The sequence below is a fragment of the Pelodiscus sinensis genome, chromosome 26, assembly GCF_052426305.1.
Source record: "Pelodiscus sinensis isolate ZL-2025 chromosome 26, ASM5242630v1, whole genome shotgun sequence".
Lineage (NCBI taxonomy): Eukaryota > Metazoa > Chordata > Testudines > Trionychidae > Pelodiscus > Pelodiscus sinensis.
The window spans coordinates 13,096,667-13,116,772 of record NC_143077.1 but is presented as its reverse complement, the minus strand read 5'-3'; the positions used below and the strand labels follow the sequence as shown (position 1 = coordinate 13,116,772).

General features: G+C 53.6%; 1 protein-coding gene across 2 annotated transcripts; it reads left to right on the top strand.

The window, feature by feature from the left end:
* The first annotated feature begins 51 nt into the window (after nt 1-51).
* Nucleotides 52-18,369, top strand: FCN3 (ficolin 3). 2 transcript variants are annotated; one of them, XM_006115510.5, is made up of 10 exons: nt 52-863; nt 2,519-2,709; nt 3,291-3,443; nt 4,231-4,335; nt 8,866-8,910; nt 9,602-9,637; nt 11,993-12,120; nt 14,295-14,424; nt 14,834-14,968; nt 17,532-18,369. In XM_006115510.5, the coding sequence occupies exons 2-10, from the start codon at nt 2,697-2,699 to the stop codon at nt 17,771-17,773; spliced, it is 987 nt and encodes a 328-aa protein (XP_006115572.4). In that variant the 5' UTR covers nt 52-863; nt 2,519-2,696; the 3' UTR covers nt 17,774-18,369. The 2 variants fall into 2 exon arrangements, with proteins under 2 accessions (XP_006115572.4, XP_075764656.2); XM_075908541.2 differs by having other exon boundaries at nt 52-2,709.
* Nucleotides 18,370-20,106: the final 1,737 nt, after the last annotated feature.

The following is a 20,106-nucleotide window of genomic DNA, read 5'->3' as shown; positions in this document are numbered from 1 at the left end:
CCCCCCTGTGGGGGTGGGGGAGCTGGGCTGTGCATTACTGGGACTCAACTCCTGCCCAGGGCGTGTGGGGCGGGGACAGGGTGATGACTCCTTGCCCTAGGCCTGCTTATAACGGAGGGTGGCACCCCCTTCCCCCCGCTGCCCTTCTCCAGTGGCAGGGAGCCAGGCCTCCACTGCTGGCCCATGGCCTGGGGGGAGGGGGCTGTGAAGGGCTGGGGCTGGGGGCTGGGAATGTTCTGAGTGGGTGGTTTGTGTCTCCTCCTCCTCCCCCCCGCCACCCCCAGCAGCACAAGATGCAGTCTGGGTTCCTATTACTCCTAGGAAGAGAAACCCAAGCACTTAGGCGGTGCCCTTTGGACCCGCAATGAACCCGGTGCTACGAAATGGCTGCCAATCCCTTTGTCTGGAGCTAGCCCCTGGCTTAGGAGGGGGGAGATCTGCACCCCCTGCAAGTGTTAGAATTGCCAGGGGCTCCTCAGCGGCCCTTGTTGGCCTCTCTTGGGCCCTGGCACCAGTAGCAATACTCCTCTGTGCCCCCAGACCAGCCTTCCCTGTGAGCTGGGTGCTTGTGCGGCCACTCAGGAGCAATTTCAGGGCCACCCAGCTGGTTAGCAGAGCGCCCACAGGAAGGTTTTTGTTTCTAATGGTGGTGCACATCTCTCACACACAAACACATTATTCTGCACATGGATGGAAAAAATTAGAGGGGACATTGGCCCCCAGTGCCAGCTAGCTTCCATGTTGCCCTCAGGAAATGAGATAAGAACGGCCATACTGGGTCAGACCAGAGGTCCACGTAGCCCAATATCCTGTCTGCCGACAGTGGCCAATACCAGATGCTCAAGAGGCAAGGAACACAACAGGTAATCCTCACCTGATCCCTCTTCTGACATCCATTTCCCGACAAAGAGAGGCTAGGTCTGTAATAGCCACTGATGGACCTAACTTCCATTAATCTATCTAGCTCCTTTTTGAACCCTGTTAAAGTCCTAGTCTTCACAACATCCTCTGGCAAGGAGTTCCGCCAGTTGGCTGTGTGCTGAGTGAAGAAAACTTCCTTTTTTGTTTCTTTTAAAGCTGCTGCCTATTCATTTCATTTGGTGACCCCAAGTTCTTATATTGTAGGGATAAGTAAATAACTTTTCCCTATTTGCTTTTTCCATTCCAGTCATGATTTTATAGACCTCTATCATATCCCTGCCCCCCCCCTTAGTCTCCTCTTTTCTAAACTGAAAAGTCCACATCTTTTTAATCTCTCTTCATATATGTCCTGTTCCAAACCCCGCATCATTTTCGTAGCCCTTTTCTGAACCTTTTCCAATGCCAATATATCTTTTTTGAGACAAGGCGACCACATCTCTATGCAGTATTCAAGATACGGGCCTACCATGGTTTTATAGAGAGGCAATAGAGATGCAGGTGTCTTGAGCCCTCTCTGTGACCTTCACTTTGCTTTGGTCCAGCTTCTCCCTGGAATTAATTCCAACCCGCAGTGAACAAAACTGTTCAAGAAGAAACACGTGACCCAGGAGTGAATGGGGTCAACAGAAGTGCTTTATTGCCCCCACACGTTTACCTTGCACATTCAACACAACGGCCAAGTGGCAACAGCCTGACACCAATTACACCCTTTTATCTATTTGAGTATGTTAGTTCACACGTCTATCGCTGCTTTTTCTAAAACCTTATTTAGTAATGTTAACTCCCATAACATAAATATTAATAAGCAGGTGATGAATATTATTATACCCGCCCCTAATTATTATTTACAGAATTTCTAAGTAAAGCAACTTTTCTGTGCTGCAAACTTTCCAGAGCAGCAGGTCACAGAGATTACAAGAAAAGTAACCCTGAAATATTTATACAGCGCCAGTGAGGGTAGGTAAAAGATGCAACAAAGAGCAGCTGCATGCTTATCTAGTTTTCTCTAGGCTGCAAAAACAAAGGGACTAAGCAAAGGGAGGGCTTGCTCAGTGGTTTGAACATTGGCCTGCTAAACCCACAGTTGCAAGTTCAGTCCTTGAGGGGGGCTGTTTGCTGTGAGGGCAGGGGTTTGGATTCAATGATTTCTCAAGGTCCCTTCCAGTTGTACGCGATAGGTATATCTCCATATATTATTATTAATGCCGACAGTGGCTGAACTCCTTTCCACTACCCCAGACCCCTAGTCATTTTACACATCCCAACAAAACCACATTGCCCCGGCCCAACCTTAGCGCCGGCTGCTAAGGAGTCTCTGGGTCTCTTCTCCCCGTCCCTGTAGAGAAGCCGTTCCCAGGAGCCGTGGGAAGGCCCCTTCCCAGCGTCTCGGGCCAGAGATGGGAGCCAGGACTCAGGGCTTACGAGCTGCGTGTGGAATGGTCACAGTGACAGCTCGGGGCGTTTGCATTTCACTGAAGCCATTTTCACACAAGCCCCCCTTGGGAGGAGTTTCCCCCCAGAAGGAGCCTGTCGGTGGGATGAGGAGGGGGGAGGCCCTGGACCTGCCCATGACGTTTCCCGCATTCTCCATGCGAAGGAGGCTGCCACGAGGGCGTGTTTCACAGAAAAGTGCCCATGAGGGGCGATGAAAATGCCTGAAGCAAAGCTGCCAACGTGCCGGCGGGAAGTACTGCCGCACCACGGCCGCTGCAGGTGCCTGGGTCAGTCAGCTGCAGCATGCACAGCTCTGAGAGCCTTCCGGGCAAAGGTACCGCATGGACGTAACAGGTCAGCAAGGCAAGTGGCCAGATGGCCTAGCAGTTAGGGCACTAGCCTGGCTGTTCCCTGCTCTGCCCTAGACTCCATGGGTGCCCTGGGGAGAGGGACACTTCGTGCCACCCACTGGATAACCTCCCCCGTGCATTTATCCTGCACAATGCACTTTCTAGTCAGCAGCTGCTTTGCCTGCCCTAAGGGTGAGGGGGTTCTCCCCTTTTCACAGATGGGGAAACTGAGGCACACAACGGCAGGCAGCGTTCATTTCAGCACTGGGCACCCAACTTGTGACTTCCTAGCTCTCAGCCCCGTGTGTGGCTGCACTTCGCATTCACGCACCAAAGCCTACCAGCCCAGTTCCCAGCATAGGTAGGCAGGACTGCGCCGGCTTCCATGTCTCCCCTCTGCAGGGCATTGCTATGGCATAAGGCCTAGGACACACTGTGCTGTAGGAAGAGGGCTGACCCCACCTCCTCACATGGTCTCTGGGGCGGGGGGGGGGAGGGTAATCAGTCTCTTAAGAGGGGAGCTCTTATGCCTTGGAACAATAGCAGGAAGCCACAGTTGACTTCCCAGGAAAAGTTTCCCACCAGGGCGTTGTTACATAAGTACAGAAGTTGCGAGGGAGTTGGGGTCACAGGTGAAGAGAGGGAAGATGTGTCCAGTCGGCCTGTGGAGCTTCGTTCCAGCCCTGCTTTGGCTCGTCACCTGGCCACTGGGATCTGGGGACCCTGGCACCTGCCCAGGTAGGAGAAACGCTGGTTTCCGGCGGTGCATGGAGACACCCTGTTGCCCTTCGATAGCAGGGCGAGTTTCCTAGCTGGCTCCTGCACTGCAGTAGCTGAGTCTTGGGCAGCTGAGGCCTGGGCCTGGGGTGTTGACCCCCTTGGGCGGGCTGGCTGGCTGCAGGGCTCCATCTGGGCCCTCCATGCAGGTGACAGGATGGTGCCGAGCGGGGGGGATGTCGGCTGGACCCCAGGGAGTGCCTATCATGGGGAGAGCTCAGCTGATCCCCCCAAGGGTCCCATGTGCCAGGAAACCCAGGCTAGAGCTGTTTGTAAACGGGAGGTCACACGGCTGGTCCGGGATGGGCGGACTAGGGGTGGAAGCCCCCCAGTGACCTTCCCACCCACTTGATGTCTTGGGAAGCATTTATTTCCAAGGGCCCAGCCTAGTCCCCACACTCCCTAGACCATGTGAAGCCCATGCCCGAGCAGGCCCAGATGGTGGGTCAGGCCTCACTTTAGTGGGGCTGGCGCTCCCTGAGAGCAGAGAGGCAAAACCACCATGCTAGTGGTAGGCTGCTGGGCCCCTCCATCTCCCCCGCTGGGCTGGGCCGACTTGTGAGAACAAGACAAGTCCCATCCAGGGGCCTCGCTCCATAGAGGCGCCCAGAGCCGAGGGGCCGGCGGTAATGTCCGGAGGGGCCCAGGAAAAGACTGAACACAGAGCAGGGCTGGGGCCGAGCCCTGGTGCCGCTGCAGAGCAGGTGCTGCCAGGCGCCGCGTCTCCCATGTCTTTGTGTTTCCACAGAGGTGAAGGTGGTGGGTCTCTCCGGCGCTGACAAACTCACCATATTGCAGGGATGTCCCGGTATGCCTGGGGAAAAGGGGGCACCCGGACAACCTGGCCTGAAAGGTAAGAGAGGAGAGGGGATCGGGCTCCCATTGAATCTGTGGGGAGGTGGAGAACGCGGCGGTCACAAGAAGTGTATCAGACTTGGTCAGTTCCTGCGTACTCTGGGTCAAATCCCCTGCTGGTGCAAATTGGCAAAACGCCATTGAAATCAGTGCACCGTTTGCACCAGAAGCAGCTGGGGCCTGATGTCTCAGGCTACGTCCACACGGCGGGTGTTTTGCAGAAGAGGAAATGCAAATGGTTGCTCATTTGCATATCTTGCATGCTCATTTGCATATCTTCTTCTGATCCTTTTTGTGGAAGAGGTTTTTGTGATAAAAAGCCCTGTGTAGGCGGGGCCATTTGTTGGGAAAAAAAACCTTTTGCGCAAGATCCCTTATTCTTCAAAAGAAAGAGGTTTACAGGCTCTTGTGCAAAAGGGTTTTTTTTTCTGACAAATGGCCACATCTACACAGGACTTTTTATTGCAAAAACCTCTTCCACAAAAAGGATCAGAAGAAGATATGCAAATGAGCACTCCATTTGCATTTCCTCTTCTGCAAAACACCCGGGCTACGTCTAGATTGCATCCCTTTTTCGTAAAAGGGATGCAAATTAGACGTATCGCAATTGCTAATGAAGCGGGGATTTAAATCTCCCCCGCTTCATTAGCATAAAAATGGCTGCCGCTTTTTTTTGGCACGGAGCTTTGCCGGAAAAAAGCGCCAGTCTAGACGCGGATCTCTTGGAAAATAAAGCCTTTTCCGAAAGATCCTTTATCCCTTATTTTAAGAGGGATAAGGGATCTTTCGGAAAAGGCTTTATTTTCCGAAAGATTTGCATCTAGACTGGTGCTTTTTTCTGGCAAAGCTCCGGGCCGAAAAAAAGCGGCAGCCATTTTTATGCTAATGAAGCGGGGGAGATTTAAATCCCTGCTTCATTAACAATTGCAATACATCTAATTTGCATCCCTTTTACGAAAAAGGAATGCAATCTAGACGTAGCCCCGCAGTGTAGACGTAGCCTCAGAGGTGTTGCTAGAGATGGTGAATCTCTGGCTATGGGTGCAAACCGCATATTTACCTGGGCACTTTGCTGGGCATGCCCAGTGCGACCCCCATCGGCCACGGTCACACTGGCTGGGGCATGGTCCTTAGCAGGCTACATGTGTTTGAAGGATCAGCCCCTCCTGACACGTTAATTAGTCCCTGATGGGCTGGGTGCCCTCCACTGGGGGAAGGACACAGCTTGTCTGCCAGAAACCAAAGCCCAGCCGCCCTGCTTTCTGGCAAATGCACACGACCCTGCCTCTAGTTCCTGTAGACAGGCTTCAACTGACCGGCCTGTTCAGAGCTGGAAAGGAGCCCTGCCCCCCACCTCCTCCAGGCTAGATGGCCGGGCATCTTCCACTGGGATTAGCTGGGCACTCCTCATGAGCTGCTCCATGTGGTTGCTATGGGAACGAGCAGTGATGAATCTGTGACAGGATCCCCAGGGTGCAGCCTGGGACTGTAGGACCCCTGTGCTGCTGTTAGCTCTCCAGCCTGGGCTGTCTCCTGCGATGCTTTGCTAGTACCAAGCAGCAAACCCCTCCAGGCCCTGTTATCACTCAGCATGTGGAGACCCCCACACCCAGCTAGACTGCACGAAGGCTCCCAGAGCCGCTCATGGTCACCCAACAAAAGGTACCAGGAGATTCCCCCCGCAGCTCCTAGCCCTGCACCTCAGGAATACACCGCCTTGCTCTGCTCCAGACAAGCAGTACGTGTTGATTAACTGGTTCACCACTTCCTCTATGGCAAGTGGACACACACCAGCCTCTGTAAAACCCCAAGCAGATTTACTTCAGGCAAACTCACTGGCGAGGGTAAAATAGTAAAACAAGTTTACTGACTGCAAATGATAGAACTGGAGTGACTATAAGAGAGAGGCAAAAAATCAGAGTTAGTTACCCACAGATATAAAAAGTGAGTGTGCCGTCTAAACTCCCAGCCCTAGTAGACTGGCAACAGCTACATCAAGCAGTTTTTTCTCACCCTGCTGGATATTGTCATCCTTAATTCAGCCTCTTCCCGACATATGAACCGATTACGGACCAAGCAATTGGTCGTAACTCGAGTCGTTCGTACGTCGGACTCCATTGAGTTACACGCGACCGTGCTGTTCGGAAGAGCGGCTCACGTTCGTAACTCGGGGTCCGCCATTTATGACAGCTTTGGTCGTAACTGTGAACGGTCGTAAGTCGACCATTCGCAACTCGGGGACAGGCTGTATCCAGGTTTGGCCCTTACCTCTGGGCCAGTCTCCTCTGTTGGAGCCTTCATTGACCTCCTCAGTGTCTTGTTGCATGCAGTATGGGTAGGGGCAGGAGAAAGGCCAGGCGTGGGGCTCTTGTGGTCGCTTTTATACCCACCCCCCCGTCCCATGTGCTTGGAGAACACAAGTCCCCGCATGTCTGGTGGGCATTGCTGAGTCCCCGGGCAAAGTTGAACAATTCCCTTGGTGTGGCCTTATGCAGGTGAGCCATTGCAGTGTAGCTCCCTTGCTGGACACTGGCTCTTGTTGGTTGCCTGACACTCACCCAAGTGGGGGTTATTTTCCTTGTTGTTGTCTCTGGGAAGCCACTATCTGGCTGATTCCCCAACTTACAGCATGTTTTAGTGATAACCAGTGTTCCCCATAACATTTTCTATCCTTGGACGGGTTGAATTTTCTTTTGGGTGGGTTGAAATTTCTTATGTGCAACACCAATATTGAGGTAGTGTGTGGATGTGCACTACCAACACACACACACACACACACACACACACACACACACACACACACGTACGTACACACACACGTACACGTACATATAGTTTAAGCAGTCCATATATGTGGAAGAACATATGTCTATTAAAACAAGACACCCATGTCTAGTTGCTGTCAGGTACCCTTAGTGACTGCAAAGACACTGTGCAAAAGTAGGGAATTAGCCTTCTTCCACTCGAGGAAGAGTAGAAGCCCCAAAACTAATTAATCTGTGGCTTCAGGGTTTGTAGACAGATGCATGTTTCAAAGAGCTTGCAAATAAGGTTTCATCCTACAAAACTAGCATCATAAAAGCCAGAACTCTACGACATAGCAAAGATCTGTCCTTAATGCAATGCAACTTACCATGTATTAAATAGTAACACAGGATTTAAAAAAAATCATTAAGTTCAGAATTGTAGATATTTGCAACACTAAAAAAAATCTGTTAAAAGAATTGTTTTCTTTATTATCTTAAGCCATTAACACCTATGTAAACTTTGTTTGAACTGCAATCATGCAAATGTCCTCCTGGCATACAAACCCCGCATGCAGCTTGCTTTCCCATATCTCCAACCCAGCCAGCCAGAGAGGACTGACAGCAGCAAGTGAGTTAGGACACCCCAAACAAACTGCCCCCTGCCTCTGCCTCACTTCATAGATGCCATCACACACACACATTCCCCTCTTTCCCCCACCTACCCCGTGCAGTCATAGAATCATAGAATCCTAGGGCTGGAAGAAACCTCAGGAGTCATCGAGTCCAGCTCCCTGCCCAAAGTAGGACCAACCCCAACTGAATCAACCCAGCCAGGGCTTTGTCAAGCTGAGACTTAAAAACCTCTAGGGATGAAGATTCCACCCCCTCCCTATGTAACGCATTTCAGTACTTCCCCACCCTCCTAATGAAATAGTTTTTTCTAACATCCAATCTAGACCTCCTCCACTGCAACTTGAGACCATTGCTCCTTGTTCTGCCATCTGTCACTACTGAGAACAGCCTCTCTCCAGCCTTCCCTTCAAGAAGCTAAAGGCTGCTATCAAATCCCCCCTCACTCTTCTCTTCTGCAGACTAAATAAGACCAAATCCTTTAGCCTCTCCTTGTAGGTCATGTGCTCCAGCCCCCTAATCATTTTGGTTGCCCTCCGCTGAACCCTCTCCAATGCATCCACATCCTTTCTGTAGCGGGGGGCCCAGAACTGGACACAATACTCCTGATGTGGTCTCACCAATGCTGAATAAAGGAGAATAATCACTTCTCTAGATCTGCTGGCAATGCTCCTCCTAATGTACCCTAATATGCCATTAGCCGTCCTGGCTACAAGGGCACGCTGTTGACTCATATCCAGCTTCTTATCCACTGTAACCCCCAGGTCCTTTTCTGCTGAACTGCTACTTATCCATAGCAGCACAGCTTAGAGGAAACTTAGGTGACAACCATACAACACAAGCTCATAATTTTATGTGCACTAACATACAGCCAATCATAACCTCTCCCTTGACACCTCACATGACATATTTTATATGCAAGTTCACAATATATACAAAATGACAATCATGGGGGTTAGAAGGCACCTTCCCCCAAGGTATTGAGTGTCTCAGGACCATAAGAGCATCCCCTCTTTTTCCTCTGAGTCCATCCATTTGTCCTCCCTTTAAAACTGCCCCCATAAACACCCCCTGGACCATTTTCTGCTTCTTAGCTGCCCTCAAGCACTTGCCTGCATTCACCGTGTCTCTCCATCTTCTTGGGTTTTCAGGAGCTGCGGGACCACCCGGGAAAGCGGGACCGAAAGGGGAAAGAGGTAACTATGTGGCAATGCTCTTTGGGGGGCTGAGAGTGTAGATTACACACAATGGGGGGCTTCGTATTTGAGGCAGGGAATAGCCTTTGCTGTCAGGTTTCAAGAAGCATTGGTGGCAGGGCTGGGGCCTAGTCCTCTCTGCTCTGGCTCCAGCAGGGTTAATTTATCCTGCCGGAGTTCTCCTGGAGGGGTTCAAGAGGGGCTTCTGGGCTGAGTGCAATGGGAACTAGGTCCAGGCCCTCAGAGCCTGGGACAGCATGAAGCTTGTGCCAGCCAGCCAGCCAGCCAACCAGCCAGCCTCAGGGTGACAAGACAGCTCCCCAGATCGTGCCCCCGTGTGCGGGTGAGAAACAGGCTCTCTCGGGAGCATTTCCACCTCTTCTCACATCGCAGGGCCGGTCAGGGTCTCTGCGACAGGGAGCCTTCCAGAGAGCCAGTGGGGCTAGAATGTTGCACACACAGAAGCTGCACGCAGACATGCACCTTCTGCAGGGCACGCAGCCAGCCACGGTTCCTCGAACGTTGCAGGGCAGTCAGCTGGTAATACACGTCCCTTTCCAACAAGAGATGTGGCTGGGAACCTGCAGGAAAAGCAGCCAACCACGAACCCTCCCCTGTTTATCCGACCAAGTTCTACAGGGCGGTGGTTGGGCTTTGCTTTCTAACTGTGTTTTGTTTCTCGCAATGGCAGGAGACCACCCCGACCCGTCTGTCCTCTGCCAGAACGGTGAGTTGCTTCTTCCGTGCCTTAGCAGGGGCTGCGTTACAGTCGCATGTGGGAGATTCACGACCCCATCGTGCAAGGGGATGCACTGCCCGAGCGACAGACCAACCCCGCCCTGGCGGGCTTACAGCCACATAGCCAAGCCAGACCAAGGGGGCAGCCCTGGCTCATTCTACAGATGGAAAGCATAAGGGCTCAAGAGGGGTGTATGGGCGAAGAGGTTGGCACGGGGCAGCATAGAGTTGCACAGGTTACTCTACTTGTGTGAGACTCGCCCCACGGAGATCCAGTGACTGCGCAGGACACACAGGGAGTCTATGGCAGAGCTAGGGCTCCAGCGCCACTAAATCTCCAGCCAATGCTGTAACCCAAAGACTCTCATTCCTGAGCGGTGACTCTTCCCCTTTCAGCCCCTAGCTACTCAGCAGCTCCCGTTAGGCCTGGTCTGTTGCAGTTGCAGTGTGTTTGACGTCAAAGGAAGAAGCGGGCTAGTGTTTGCTTGTCTGCTTGCTTTAGAACAAGGGTGGGGAACCTTTTCTGGGTCGGAGGCCACGGATCCACCAAAAAAACCCAGTCGGGGGCCGCACAAAAGGGAGATGCAAAAAAACAAAACACCCAACTCACTCATGTGTGGCTCTGGGTTGAAGCCAAAAATTGAGAGTTCAGTGCATGGGAGAGGGTTGCTGGGACATGGGCTTGGGCTGTGGGGTGTGGGAGGGGGTGCAGGAGCGGGCTGGGGGTTGGCGGGTCTGGGAGGGAGGTACAGTGCAGGAGTGGGCTGGGGGTGGGAAGGTTGGGCGGGAGGCAGGGTGCAGGAGTAGAGTGGCAGTGCAGAGTCTGGGCAGGAGAGGGTACAGATCTGGCCCCTGGGCTGTAGTTTCCCCACCGCTGCTTTAGGAGGTTTAATTCTCTTTCTGATGGACAAGAACATGGTTCAGGAAAACAGGAAGGATAGTGCCCGGCATGCCAATTGTAGCTTTCCTCCATGGATCTCAAAGCACTGAGGTAGGGAAGCATTACCAGCCCACATGGGGAAATCAAGGCACAGAGAGGGGATGTGACCTGCCTTAGGGCACACAGTGAATATAAGAACATAAGAACGGCCAGACTGGGTCAGACCAAAGGTCCATCTAGCCCAGTATCCTGTCTGCCAATACCAGATGCCCAAAAGGGAGGGAACACAACAGGAAATTTTCACGTGATCCCTTTCCTTTCATCCATCTCCAGGCTAGGGACACCATTCCTACCCAACCTTCATGAATCTATCTACCGTATTTTCCGGCGTATAGGGCGACTGGGCGTATAAGACGACCCCCTAATTTTTTAATTAAAAGATAGGGTTTCATCTTATACCCCAGCGCCCCTCCACCTCCTTTGCTCCCGGTGTCCCTGGTCTACTGGAGACGGTCCCCAGCAGACCAGAGGCACCATGAGCAAAGCCGCAGCAGCTTTGCAAAGCCTCAGGGGAAGCAGGTGGCGGGGCATCCCAGGCGCGCCTGGGATGTATACCCGGCGTACAAGACGACCCCCGATTTTTGGGGGATGTTTTTTAACATCAAAAGTCGTCTTGTATGCCGGAATATACGGTAGCTCTTTTTTGAGCTTAAACTCCTAGTCTTCACAACATCCTCTGGCAAGGAGTTCCACAGGTTGACTGTGCGCTGAGTAAAGAAAAACTTCCGTTTGTTTGTTTGTTTTAAACCTGCTGCCTATTCATTTCATTTGGTGACCCCTCATTCTTATATTGTGGAAATAAGTAAATAACTTTTCCTTATTCACTATTTCCACACCAGTCATGATTTTATAGACTTCTATCATGTCCCCCCCCCCTTAGTCTCTCCTTTTCTAAGCTTAGAAGTCTAAGTCTTCTTAATCTCTCTTCATATGGGACCCCTCATCATTTTTGTTGCCCTTTTCTGACTCTTTTCCAGCGCCAATATATCTTTTTTGAGATGAGGTGACCTCAGTGAGTTAATGATGAACCCATGAGCACAGACCCCAGTTTCCCCTGCTCTAACCAATAGACCACACTTCCTCCTGGAGCTGGAGCTAGGATCCGGCTATCCTGATGGGCAGTTCCCTCCCAGGAGCCCGGACACCCAGCTGCCCCTGCTCTGAGCACTGCATCAAGGTTAACCCCCCAGCGCCACCTGAAATGACAATGAGCTTAAACCAGGTTCCTGGAGCCTGCGTGGCTGCTCACTTTTTGACGATGTGCCCACAGCCCCTGTTACTGACCTCTGAGTCCATTGGAACCCACCCAGTCCCGGCCTGTCCCCACTTCCATCCTCCTCATTCTGGGATGAGAAGGGATCTCGGACGTGTTTCCCCAGCAACCAAATCCTGCCTTGATTTCAGGGCCAAGGAGCTGCAAGGAGCTTGTGGGCAAAGGGGAGTTCCTGAGTGGCTGGCACACCATCTACCTGCCGGCCTGCCGGCCACTGAGGGTTTTCTGTGACATGGACACCGACGGCGGAGGCTGGCTGGTGAGTGCAGTATCCTAGAGCCAGAAAAGGGGGGTGGGCAGGAGCTGGAGAGCTTTACTCCCAGTGCGGGAGGCTGAGGCGAGGGTAGCAGAGTGCGGCCAGGAAGTGAATCCTTCCTCCTCTCTCCCCCCTGCGTGCTTCTCAACCCGCTGCGGAGGAATCACGTCCCCCATCCCTGGACGGCAGCCACCTCTGGGGAGGGCTGGGGCAGCTGTTTGACAGTGCGCAGTGAAGCTACCGTGCACGGCAGGAAGCACAGCAGCATGCTGTGTCTCCCTGAGCCAGCAGGAGGAGTCGAGGTGGGGGAAGTTAACCCAGCTCACTCTGCCGCCAGGGTTATCTGGCCACCAGCTAGCACAGTGGCGAGATTGCTGGAAGGCGACGCGTCTGTCTGTCTGGCCTTTCCCTGACGTCTGGCGTGCCCTGCACACGAGTCTTTCACTGGCTGGTAAGGGTTCCCTCCTCTCCCCCAGGCATGGTGCGAGTCCCCAGGGGCTGGCCGTGTGCAAGGCGGACACACCCTGGAAGGACAAAGGTGGGAGGGACACGCGATGTCCTGATTTTATAGCGACAGTCCCTATAGTCGAGGCTTTGTCTTATATAGGCACCTATTCCTCCTCCCCTGGCCCGACCTTTCGCACTTGCCACCTGGGACATGGACCAGGGTTCTGCCCCGATGGCTGAGCCAGACCTGCCTGGCTGCTGTGCGACCGTGGGGGAAAGAAGAGTCAGCTCGGAGGCCAGGGGGCTATAGCAAAGGGATGGCACAGGCTCTCACTGGCTTGGGAGAGGCTAACTGCCAGGGCTGAAAGTGCCAAGGCTGGATCCAAGCGGCAAACTCTGGGCCAGCCCTAGCTCAGTTCTTCCCCAGCAGGTGGGGGTGGAATTGGAGCCACCTCCAGGCAGATCGGTCTATCCTGTCTCCAGCCATAGCTACCGCTGGGTGCTTTGGGGGGGGAGGCGGGGGAAAGGAAGGCACTAAAAACCCATGATGTATCCAGCGGTGCCACATTTTGCCCTAGTGGGGGAATTCCTTCCTGACCCCAGCTGGGGGACAGGCTCATGCCCTGAAGCCTGAGATTGGAGAGCCCCCTCTGATCTTTACTTCCAACGACTGTGCCCGTCGCTGCTCTTCTGGATCCTCCATAGAATCTTAGAATATCAGGACTGGAAGGGACCTCGAGAGCTCATCGAGTCCAGTCCCCTGCCCCCATGGCAGGACCAAATACTGTCTAGACCATCCCTGATAGACATTTATCTAACCTACTCTTCCATATCTCCACAGATGGGGATTCCACAACCTCCCCGGGCAATTTATTCCAGGGTTTGACCACCCTGACAGTTAGGAACTTTTTCCTTATGTCCAACCTAAACCTCCCTTGTTGCAGTTTAAGCCCATTGCTTCTTGTTCTATCCTCAGAGGCCAAGATGAATGAGTCTTCTCCCTCCTCCTTATGACACCCTTTTAGATACCTGAAAACCGCTATCATGTCCCCCCTCAATCTTCTCTTTTCTAAACTAAACAAACCCAATTCTTTCAGCCTTCCCTCATAGGTCCTGTTCTCTAGACCTTTAATCGTTCTTGTTGCTCTTCTCTGGAACCTCTCCAATTTCTCCACATCTTCCTTGAAATGCAGTGCCCAGAACTGGACACAATACTCCAACTGAGGCCTAACCAGCGCAGAGTAGAGCAGAAGAATGACTCCTCGTGTCTTGCTCACAACACGGCTGTTAATGCATCCCAGAATCATGTTGGCTTTTTTTGCAACAGCATCACACTGCTGACTCATGGTCCACTATGACCCCTAGACCCTTTCTGCCGTACTCCTTCCTAAACAGTCTCTTCCCATTCTGTATGTGTGAAACTGATTGTTCCTTTCTAAGTGGAGCACTTTGCATTTGTCTTTATTAAACTTCATCTTGATTTCCTCAGACCATTTTTCCAATTTGTCCTGATCATTTTGAATGATGGCCCTATCCTCCAGAGCTCGCAACTCTTCCCAGCTTGGTATCATCTGCCAACGTAATAAGCGTACTTTCTATGCCAATATCTAAATCGTTGATGAAGATATTGAACAGAGCCGGTCCATGGTCCAGCTTCGCCTGGGCTGTGGCTGCTGGAGCATGAAGGCCGGTCCCAGCCCCCACTGTCTCTCTCTCACCCCCCCCTCCAGGTGTTCCAGAAGCGCATGGACGGCTCCGTGGATTTCTACCGCCCCTGGAGCTCCTACAAGAAGGGCTTTGGGAGCCAGCTCTCCGAGTTCTGGCTGGGCAATGAGAACATCCACCTACTCACCCAAGAGGGTGAGGAAGCACAGCCTCTGGCCCAGGGGAACTCCGGCCTGCCCTGGGGGGCTGTTATTCCACAGGCCCTCCCCAGGGGGCAAAAGTGAGCAGCCATTTCCCATCAGAGGCCTTTTTGCCCCAGCCCCGGGTTCTGGAGAGTGCTGCCGAGGGGCTGGACATGGTGCAGTGGCCAGGCTGGGTGGGAATATCCGTGAGCCATGATCCTCTCCCTCTCCGGGACCCAGTTCCCACTGTCGGGTGATCCCACACTAGTGCCACGCAGACGTGGCGTTGCTCATGCGGAGGGAGTCACCCCGTGGCGGTGCTAGCACTGGGGCGAGAAGCCCCGGCCCGGATCGCCGCCTGGAGGCAAGAGGGAGCCAAAACCTGCTCCTGGCTAATGCTGGGCGCTGTCCCTTTCCCCCAGGTGAGTTCCAGCTCCGTGTGGACCTGGTGGATTTTAACGGCAGCAGCTCCTTTGCCAGCTACCGGTCGTTCAAGCTCAAGGGGGAAGAGGACAAATACGAGCTTGTTCTGGGGACGTTTCTCGGCGGCTCTGCAGGTGAGGGGAGTGTGGCTGGCTGGCTGCCACGCTGTGCCGCCCGGAGAGGTGGGCCGGAAGGGGCAGCCCCAGAGGAGGTGGGCAAAGGCACCTCTAAGCCATTTCATGCCCTCGGGAAGCTGGGCTGCTCCAGGGCCTGAAAGAGAGCCCAGTGTAAATCAGAGCAGCCCCAGGGATGCTGTAGCAGCAAACTCCTGAGGAGCTGCCCCCACCCAGTCCAGCCACTTAGACTCTCCATTGCATCGTATACTGGGGAGACACCCCTCCTGTCCCTGTGTCGGAGCTTCATGGAGGACTCTGGGCGGCTTATCAGGCTCCTTTGGGGTCTGCACTCAGAGGCCAAGCGGGGCAGAGAATCTGTCCCGGGAGGGGGGGGGGGGAGAGCCCGCGCACGATCCACTTCTCCCTTCGCCCACAAAGAAATAGGCAGCCAAACTCCCAGCGCAATGAGGCAGCGAAGCACGAAATGGGCCTTCTCCCGGGTCGCCCAGCCATTCGTAATCAAAGGATAAGGACTGAGAACCATGAATGCTGATCACTCTGCGCCTCTCTGGTGCTTTGGGGCACTTTGCCAACAGCCATGGACTATGCCCTGAAAGCCTCTTGAGAGAGAGATCAAGGATGGAGGGTGGATGGGGTGCCAGGCACCCAGCACTGAAATGCAGCTGTTTCTGGGGAGCAGGAATGCAGCCATGCTCTCCAGCCACTTCAGGCAGGCAGAACTGCGCCTCTGGCGCTGAAGATCCCATGGGGATTTAAGGAGGCCACAGAGGGTGGGAAGTGGCAGGCCGGAGATGGGAAAGACAGATCTAGGTGATCAAAGGATCACTCGCACAAATACAAACTCTCAGCCTGGCTGCACCTCCCCGCTACCCCCCAAAGCACACATGGGCCATGGCGGGCACCAGGTCTACTGTCAAGCCTGTTGCCCTGGGCTGGAATTGGGACAGGACACTCAGCTGTTCAGCTCTGCCCTTTGCCCGCTGCAGTCAGTATGAGGCACTGGCTGGGGGGGGGGGGAGGAGGCGGGAGGAACCTGCCCTTCATCCACAGCCGGAAAGGAGGGATCCTTCCTTGTCTGTCTCCTTGCTGGGATCTCTACCAAAGGCCCGGCAGGGCTCAGGGGTGGCCATGGGTGCAGGGAGGGCTGCACAGCTCCGCCAGTGGCCTCCCCTCGTACATCAGCCTCCGGCTCCTGGCAGAGAAGATCTCACCCCCATGGGAAACCTGGCCTTCAAAACACCAGGCGGCCCCACCACAGTGGCCTGCGCTCGGCATCAGCCCCGCCCCCCCCTCCAAGCATTAACCCCATTTGCTGCCAAGGCCCCATTGGGGGCACCCATGTTTGCTTGAGGGGTGGAGGGGATGCAGCAGGCGCAGGGACAGCCTGCTACAAACGGATCCGTGGAGCATTAGGGGTTAAAAAGCATTATAAACCAGCCCCCAGCAAAGCAGTGGAGGAGCAAAGCAACAGGACTGTCTCTTCTGCAGGGCTCCTGCTGGCTCAGGGTTCCCGGGCACTAAGGTGCCTTAATCCTTAGGCATCTGGGAATCCATTTCTTTGGCCAGAAAGATGCAGACGCCCCCTACTTGGCTCTGCATGCATCCTCTGTGATTGTCGCTGGCAGGGAAAACCCGATTGCCATGCTTGCAGATCCAAGCCACAGCCCAGCTTCGCTGGTAACAACTCTTAGAATTTGCCCCTCTTCCAAGCACTTTACAGCCACTAACTAATTAATCTCAACATGGATTGACGAGAGGGTCGGACTCAGGGAACCCTGGGTTCTAACCGGGGTTCTGATACTACAGGGTTTTTTTCCGAAAAAAGTGGCCTTAAAAAAAAAACTTTACCTGCGTCTAGACTACCGCTGTGTTCTGTCGACGGTAAATCAAAAGAACGCGGCGGTTTTGTCGATGGCGGTAAACCTCATTCTACAAGGAATAACGCCTTTTTTCAAAAGTCATCTTTTGAAAAAAGGCGCTATTGCATGAAAACGGCTTTTTCGAAAGAGGGCATGTAGACTCTCGTTCGAAAAGGCGAGCCGTGTTTTCGAAAAATCTTGTTGTCTAGACTCTCTTTTTCGAAAGAGGCTTGGAGTCTAGATGTAGCCTCACTGCCTGACTTTTGCTGTGCCTCCATTTCCCCAGAATGTACTGACCTCCCACCTGGGATGGGTGAAGCTTCAGTATGTAACGTGCTATTGACATGCTAAGCATGTCTTGCCATCACCCCATTTCTCAGCTGGGGAAACTGAGGCAACGACACACAAGGCTCAGCTTTTCCACAGGGCTCAACACATCGGTCACATGCTGGATGCTGAACTGGGTGGAAAAAAATCTGGTCCTGATTGTGAGTGTTGAATCCTTGAAAACCCAGCCCCACTCCTTGGAAAATTCAGCAGTCGGGCAAAACCAGGACTCCCCCATTCATGGGTATCGAAGGCAAGAGGGACCCTGACGAGCCACGTAGATCTTGCTGGCTAGGGAGGTTCTCTGCGGCTCAAGGTTGGGCCCTGGCGAGGTGGTGTCCTTGTCTGACGCTACCGCCTCTTTTCTCCTGCAGGTGACTCCCTGAGCCTCCACAACGGGAGGCCTTTCTCCACCTATGACCACGACAACGACAGCGGGACGCAGAACTGCGCGGTCACTGTGCATGGGGCCTGGTGGTACACCAACTGTTACCGTGCCAACCTGAACGGGGGCTATGCGGTGGGGGAGCAGCAGAGGCAGAAATACAGCATCGACTGGGTGTCCGGCCAGGGTGTGGGGAACCCCTACAAGCGCACGGAAATGAAGATTCGCTAGATGGGGTTCCCTCCCAACCTGTGCATCTGGGGCACACCCCAGGCATCAGGACTGAGATGCCACATAGATCCTCTTGCTGCAAACCAGCTTCTTCTCCCCCTGCAGCAGCCTCTGTGTCTCCAACGATCCCACCCCCTCCCACCTCTGGAGGAATAAAAGGCACCTTCCTGGGACCACACAAGACCCCAATGCATCCCCAGGGTCCCACAAGGGCAGTCTGGGAAACTGGGAAGATCCTCACTCTCCTAACCTTGTCATCTGGCAGTGCACTGAGTTGTGTCCAGATTCACAGGAGGCTGCGTAGAGCCAACACCTGCTCAGAGGCAAATAGGCCAAGCTGAGCTTCAGGCATGTTCCCACACCGTGTGGCAGCATTTGATCCTTTGCAGGAACAGCTTTCCAATCAAGCTGACCAGCTCAGGATTATAGAACTATAGGGTGTGTGTGTGTGTCCATACATATCATTGTGCATTTGTATGCATCACACGCCCATTTACACACATGCTGAGGGTTACTCTGGCGTCTATTTCAGACGATACGCTGCTGCGTTCTGGGCACTCAATAAAAGCATTGCTCCTGGCTGATGGTTTGAAATCGCTCTCGTTGGAACATTCCCTGAGTGCGCTGCAGCTGCTTCTCTGCAGTGCCGTCTGAGTTTGCCCAGCTGTGGCAGTGGCTTTGATCCCAGGCTCACAGCCTCGGGAGGGCTCACCGTCTCTGCGGCCTGCTTTGTGTGCTCAAGCATGTTGGCGTGTCAGTTTCACGGGACCCTGACTGGTGGCCTGAAATGGCTGCCGCAAGGACAGTCAGTGCAGCTAGGCCTGGTCCACAGCCCAGGGAAGGGAGTGGGAAACTTCCCGCTGGCTGCAGGCTCGGGTTGTTAGCAAACATGGGCCCAGAGGAGTTGTCATCCCAGGATGGAGGGCAGAGCTTTTAACCAAATAAGCCCTATATTGCTCGTCCAGTGAGTCTGGTCTGATGCCACGTATAGTGCCCAGTACCTGCAGTAGGTGGGGACAGGGAAAATCCTCACTGGACCCCATAGAGTATTTGCACTTTTTGTGTGTTTTCCCTCCTGCGTCTGTGTGTCATTGTGGTTGTGCTATTTCATCTTTGTTCTTCTCTGTGACTCTGCCACAGCATCCTTCGCTCAGGGATCTCCAAGGGCTGCAGAATTAATCCAGCTTCCCCACACTCCCAGGACAGTAAATACAGTAATTCCTCATTTAACACGTGCCCATTTAACACGTTTTTGCAATAGCATGATTTTTTTTAGGGGACTTTTTTGAATTACACGACTGTCCCCGGAATAACACGATTTCCCCAGCCAGCCCGTTGCCGGCAGCTGTGCGGGGCCTCCCTGCAAAGCGGCGGAGGGTTTGCTGCTCGCCGCGCCATTCCCCACTGACTCCCCCTCGCCGGATGCCTTGCCCCCACTTGCAGGCCGGCGGCTGGGCCCGTCGCCGGCGGCTGCACGGGTCTTCCCCCACCTCCCTGAAAAGTAACAGAGGGTTCGCTGCTCGCCGCACCATTCCCCGGCAACCCCCCTCACCAGACGCAGTGCAGGTTCTAGCAGACCCGCCACAGAGGCATACTCCCAACCCAATTCCCCTTCCCCTCTCCTCCCCTTCCCTTCCCGGGAGCCAAACACCTCCCCTCCCTGCTGTAACCCAGTCCCCTTTCTCCCCCAGCCTCATGTCCCAGGCCCAACAGACACCACCGCTTGAAACGCAACCCCCCACCTTTTCCATTATTTTCAATGGGAAAATTGACCCCGCATAGCACGTTTTCACTTAACATGAACATTTTCTGAAACATATCTCTAGTGTTAAATGAGGAATTACTGTAATATGTTCTTCCTTTGTACGGATGGGGGAGTCTACTGTCTGGCCCTCGCTTAATCGCAAATGGATCTGTCAAGTCCCAGGCTGGGCCAGCAGCATCCTCCGTTATCTTCAGCATATTTGTTTGGTCTTTTATAAAATGTCCTCTGAACCATGCCATGCCCTCTAGGACGGCTCGGAGCTCTCGTTCCAAGCAGCCCCCATGCACCTGGCTACCTGTCTTAGCGCTAGGCACTTTGGTGCCGTTTGAAAGCTCCATGCAGCTTTCTATCTTACAGGCTTTGTTTCCTTTCCTACCCCTCTGCCCTTTATCTCAGCATGGGAGGAGACGGATGCTTAATCCTAAAATTAAAAACAAACAGTTGCTCCAGGAAAGCGGCCCTGAGCCAAGCATCTGGCCCATTACTACTCCAGGCCTGGCGCTCTATTCCCTGCAGAGGAACTAAATCTCTCTGAGCTTCAGAGGAAGACAGTGTCCTCTGTCTTCCA

Coding starts and splice junctions, on each gene's coding strand:
- FCN3 (XM_006115510.5), top strand. Junction 4,336..8,865: donor CGGACAACCTGGCCTGAAAG/GTAAGAGAGGAG, acceptor TTGGGTTTTCAG/GAGCTGCGGGACCACCCGGG. Junction 9,638..11,992: donor GTCTGTCCTCTGCCAGAACG/GTGAGTTGCTTC, acceptor CCTTGATTTCAG/GGCCAAGGAGCTGCAAGGAG.